This window comes from Porites lutea, chromosome 13 (genome assembly GCF_958299795.1).
Source record: "Porites lutea chromosome 13, jaPorLute2.1, whole genome shotgun sequence".
Classification (NCBI taxonomy): Eukaryota; Metazoa; Cnidaria; class Anthozoa; order Scleractinia; family Poritidae; genus Porites; species Porites lutea.
The window spans coordinates 14711848-14717518 of record NC_133213.1 but is presented as its reverse complement, the minus strand read 5'-3'; the positions used below and the strand labels follow the sequence as shown (position 1 = coordinate 14717518).

Genomic DNA, 5671 nt, shown 5'->3' with positions numbered 1-5671 from the left:
AACTTGATTTGATTTGGAAAACTCGCCGTCATTAATGATGTCAAAATCTCTTTTCAGTAGAAAGTGCCTTTGCAGACCAAATCGTAGTCCCATCAAGGCAGTCTTTTTGTAATTGTCTCCATTCTTTTTCCGGGCATTCGGCCAGAAATTCGTTAGAAGTTCATTCAGTTCGTTCTTCGACATTTTCTCCAGGGACTCTGTGTTTTTCACGGGTTCTTCAGGCGTAACTTCATTACAGAATGCTAGAAAAGTAGCAACGGCATTTTTAGTCGCTCTCCTTGTATTTTCGGAATCCTTGGCCTCAACCAGTTGCTGTATCTCTTCATTTGTGAGCTGTTTGAATCGTTTCCTTACAGGTTCAGGCTCCATATTTTTTGTTTTGCTGCGTTCATTCACAAAAGTTAAAATTCCCGCTTTCAATCACGCCACTTTGCACCATGCTTTGATCACGTGCTGTAATGTATCCCGAGCGGGGTACATTGCGTGATGTATCACGATCGGGATACATTTGATTTTAGTCAAGGCCACGTGACCAGGAATCAACCAATGACAGCCCCTGGTTAGTTGAGTGAAAGTCTAGGAATATAACAATTGTTAATTATTCCACGTCAATTTACATAAAGCCCTTTTTCGTGCAAAAGTCAATGATGTTGGTGGAAGCCTTTAACTGGTGCTCTGTCTATAAAAACACAATGTCAATAAGTTTTTAAAAGCAGTTGTCATCAACTGTGGAAAAAAACACCTTGCCCAAAACTTCTTGTCTAACCATTATATTTATTTATAAAACCTTGTTATTTTATAATCCTTTCAATGTTACATTGCGCAAGCCGACTGGAGTGTCATGTCCATATGCATGATCTTTAACGTCTGTTATTACTAGCTTATCAATAATCAACAATATTGTTTGGTTCAATCAGTTAAATGCCTTCTTTTGCATTTTTATTTCGTATCGCTAAATTTGGAAGCTTTTGTCGTGCATTCAGCACGCAACGTTTCTAATATCGTTCCAGCTACGAGCAACTCGTCTTCCCATTTGCGGTTGGGCTTCCTGACCAACCAACCATGCATCATTCCATTAATTTCTTTGTACGATCATTTCTACATTTCTACAGAATTTAAAGGAAAATTAGCCTTACGTTAGAGTAACCAGGACAAGAAAGGTGATAAGTCTGATAGCTACCTTCCTTTTTCCATAATAAGTCATTTTACAGTTTAGACGATTTTTATCATTTCAGTCACACCTGTGGGACTGAGCTGAAATAAACTTGCACCGAAAGATTACAAAACTACAATCTTTGTGTTTTTCCCTCAAGGAAATTATTTCATATAACGAGAAAATCGTACAGAAAACCTTTCAGTTCGGTTCAGTAAATTCTAGGAATCTACAGCCGTTAACAGAGTTGATTACGAAGGCTATTGAAGGAACGGCCCCATTTGTCATCTTAAGTGCGCAGGAAAATTGGCGCCAAGCCTTTGAAGTCAACGAACCTCGAACCCCTGAACTTGTCAATTTTGTTTTCTCACGTCAAACTGGTATTCAGAATGCGAGCATACGTTTCAGATTGATAAACCGATGGTCACACTGTACAAAGCGCACGGCTATAAAGCTTGGGTTCAAAACTGTATCCAAGCAACAATAGCACCACATGCTCAACAAAGATCTTACTCTATTGATGCAGAGTCTTGCTCGAGTAGGCTAGAATCGCGCAAGTGAAGCAAATCGGGCTTTGTTAGCAGGGTGTGAACACAAAATTATACTTTATGTCATGATTTGAAACTAAAAAGTTCCATCCAATAAGAACTTGCGTCTTACATTACAGTGAACCTTGATCTTGTATTTTGTATTCTCTTAGGGTCCAAAGATTCTTGTTTTCTCTCCTAGTGGGCCATTTTTTCCAAATTTCATTTTTTTTTAAGTCCAAGCCTCACACATTTATCAGTCTTTTACTGAATAGCTCAAGCCTTTGACACACGTGCAAAAAAAGACTTACATCCTACAAGAATGAGTGACGCACGTTAAGTGACAGACTTAAGTTAACTTTGTTGTTTTCTTTAAAACACAGCGGCGACAAATCTTTGAAACTCTTTCTTTATGTCTCTTTTAAAAAAGGCATAAGCCAGCGGGTTAATGGCCGAGTTTAACACCAAGAAAATAATTTTGTAGTTTTCATCATTACATTGTAATGAGGATAGTATCAGAAAACTACAACGTAAATACATACCATAGCAAACAAGAAACACTCCTATCACAAGACCCATCATTATTAATGCAGACTTCTCGTAATGGGTTTTAAACGACACCTGATGGTTAAAACGTAACTGTTTTTCTACGATGCGTGCTGACCGATCATGCCTGCGTACGTGAAATATCATTGATACAAAGCAGAGTATTAATACAACACTTGGAAGGAACTCGAAGCAAATTAGCTGTAGCCATAAAAACAGGACATCCATTGTTTTGAAATAAAACACAAAATAGATAACTTTTAGCGCATTAAAACTAACTGTTAGAGCCCAAGAGAAGAAAATAACTCGAGTAATTCGACGGCGAGTCATCAAAGTAATGTATTTTAGAGGATGGACGATCGCAATAAAACGATCAAGTACTAAGCTGCATAAGTTTACAGCAGACGTGTTACTAAACAGCAACCGTATGAAAACCACCCAAGACATCAAACTGTGAGGCCAGTGGCAGGTGTTTGTAATGTCGCACAAGAACATTGAAGGAATAACGCTCAAACCAACACAGAAATCCGCCACGGCAAGTGAAACAATAAACGCGTTTGTTTTCGTGCGGAGATTTCGTCTGCTGCAAACGAGGAAGATTGTAAATCCATTTCCAATGATGGTTAAAAATGAAAGAAACCAGCCAAAAATCCAAAACCAGGTCTCCATCTTAGCAGTTAAAGGAAGTTCTTATCAACTGTAGAATATAACCAACATCTTTCTTAAATATTAGGGTCACATCAAGGAGCGTTTTCACATGACGTCATGGCGGCCATAATGGTGTTTCAAAAAAATAGAAACGGCGGCGATGTTGGTATTCCAACCAACCCTGTGAGAGTCGAACTCTTGTCTAACTAAAACGTTCTTTTTTGTTCCAATAAATTGGCATAGTTGCTAGCCACTTGGGTGAAAAGTAACGCACTCTTTGTTCTTTTAATCGTCTTAAGTATATATGTGATAATTGCATGGCTAATTAATCTCATAATTATTTGTCTTGGTCTGTGTATTAAATGCTGACCTTACAACGTTTCTTCGTATGTTTGACAATAAAATAGGTACAAAATGTGTTAATGAATTCTAGGAATATAATACATCTAATACATTGTTAAAGGCAAAAGTGTTCTTTATCGCTTAATTTCGAAGACTTTATTATGTAGGGTTTTTGAAAATACCGTTCCAGCAGTGGACATCTCGTCTACTCTTTTAAGATTTCCCCCCTAGTGGGGTGGGGGGTGGGGGGGGGGGGGGGTCTTGAGAAAATTTTTTCGGTGGTAATGTGCCGCTGAGACCCTCGAAAACCTAGCTTATACTCCTGGTTCAGCTGAATTTTGCTACACTCTATTAAACTAAACTCCCCAAATCCCTCCCTATAAAAGAGTTGCTCTCTGATTTCTATACCCAATCCCAGGCTTAACTGCATGCTTGAAAACCATCCCCTATAAAACGTCACATTATATATCCCATCTGGTAGTACCCCCCCCCCCCCCCCCTTCCCCACCGCGGGGATAGGTTGTTCACCGAGTTTCTTTATCACAAATTTTAAAGAATCCAGAATCCATAGAAAAAATCTTTTCGCTCCTTTGAGTGGGGCGAATGCGAGTATGACAAATTTTGATAGCTGTAATAAAAAAAAGCATTTTTCCTTTCTCCTTCAACTAAAAGCCTGCTAATTATTTCATAGTTCAGACTTTTGACGATTTTATGTTGATTCTCTCCAGCTCTTGAACAATAAAGAGGACAACTGTTAGCATATCAGATAATTTACACAATTACACAAACAATTTTAAAAAATGGCGGAAAATTTCTGACACGTTTTGCGAAGAAAATGCAATAGCCAGTACTAATTACTGCCCAAGACTATAAAACACTACGGATGACAATTTAACAATAAGTTCATGCGTCAGAGAGAGTATCTAGAGATATTGAGCACGCAGGAAGTTTGGAGAGCACGTAAGAGGCGTAAGAGTTGCTCGAGGCGCAGCAAACTTCCCAAGTGCTCAATATATATCTCGACATACGCACAGCTGAATCATGAACTAATTGTTTTATAACATTATCAAAGCTATCAATGCAGCAGTTAATGTACGCGTCAATGTCTACGTGACTATGTTTTTTTTACCTCACAGTTTAATAAAGTCGCATAAGATTACGGTCAAATGTTGAGGTGCCGGAAAACTATTAATTCACCAAAAAATTATTTTTGAAAGAAACAGCTTTGCAAAGAATGATTTTGTTTTCTCTTGTCAAACTGGTATTCAGACTTCGAGTGTCCGTTTCAGAATGATAAACCGATGGTCATAACCGATCGATGAGCCCGCTGTTTAAAGTGCACGGCTATTAAGCCTTGGTTCGAAACTGTATCTAAGCAGCACATGCTCTCGCTATCTTTGTCACTCGATTGATGCAGAGTCTTGCTCGAGTATGCCAGAATCAAGCAAGTGAAGCAAAGGCTTTGCTAGCAGGGTGTGATTACAAAATTATGTGAATCTCGTAAAAAGTTCCATCCAGTAAGAACTTGCGTCTCGCATCACTGTGAACCTTGATTCTAAGTCCTTTCCCTTGTTTTTTGTATTCTGTTAGGGCCCAAAGAACTTATTTTCTCTCCAATGCGCCATTTTTCGAAATTTCAATTCGCTTTGAGTCCAAGCGTCACAGATTTATCAGTCGTAGCTGAAACCTTTCACACTCGTTCATATAAGACCTACATTCTACAAGAATGAGTTACGCACTTCAAGTAGTAGGCTTAAGTTAACTTTGTTATTTTCTTTAAAACACAGCGCCGACGAGTCTTTTAAACTCTTTCTTTATGTCTCTTTTGAAAAAGGCATAAGCCAACGAGTTAATTGCTGAGTTTAAAACCAAGAAAGGAATTTTGTAGTTTTCATCATTACATCGTGATGAGGATAGTATTTGAAAACCACAACGTAGATACATACCATAGCAAACAAGAAAAACTCCTATTACAATACCCATCATAGTTAATGCAGACTTCTCGTGATGGGTTTTCAACGACATCTGATGGTTAAAACGTAACTGTTTTGCTAAGGTGCGTGCTGACTGATCATGCCTACATACATGAAATATCATTGATACAAAGCAGAGTATTAACAGAATACATAGAAGAAAAGTGGAAATTATGTTCAGCCAAATAAAAAGATAGGCATGGTTTTGAAGTAAGACAATACAAAGGGTATCTTGTAGCGCATTATAACTAGCTGTTAGAACCCAAGAGAAGAAAATTGCTTGAGTAATTCGACGGCGAGTCATCAAAGTAATGTATTTTAGAGGAAAGATGATGGCAATAAAACGATCCAGTACTAAGCCGCATAAGTTCAAAGCAGACGTGTAACTAAACAACAACCTTATAATATTCACCCACGAGAACCAATAATCAGGCCAGTGGCAGGTGTTTGTAATGTGGCAAAAGAACAGTGAAGGAATAACG

The 5671-nt window shown here is 38.3% G+C and overlaps 2 protein-coding genes across 2 annotated transcripts in view; both read right to left on the bottom strand.

The window, feature by feature from the left end:
* The window catches only part of LOC140923654 (zinc finger MYM-type protein 2-like), a 1369-nt gene extending 946 nt beyond the window's left edge, over nucleotides 1-423 (bottom strand). Inside the window, exon 1 of the mRNA XM_073373725.1 lies at nucleotides 1-423. This exon is cut by the window's left edge and continues 946 nt beyond it. Within this exon, the coding sequence (XP_073229826.1) occupies nucleotides 1-369 (369 nt within the window). The 5' untranslated portion in view covers nucleotides 370-423.
* Nucleotides 424-2052: 1629 nt separating this feature from the next.
* LOC140922412 (trace amine-associated receptor 2-like) lies at nucleotides 2053-2895 on the bottom strand. Its single transcript, XM_073372397.1, has one exon. The coding sequence runs from the start codon at nucleotides 2893-2895 to the stop codon at nucleotides 2053-2055; it is 843 nt and encodes a 280-aa protein (XP_073228498.1).
* Between the last annotated feature and the right edge of the window lie 2776 nt (nucleotides 2896-5671).

Coding starts and splice junctions, on each gene's coding strand:
- LOC140922412 (XM_073372397.1), bottom strand. CDS start 2,895: ATGGAGACCTGGTTTTGGATTTTTGGCTGGTTTCTTTCATTTTTAACC.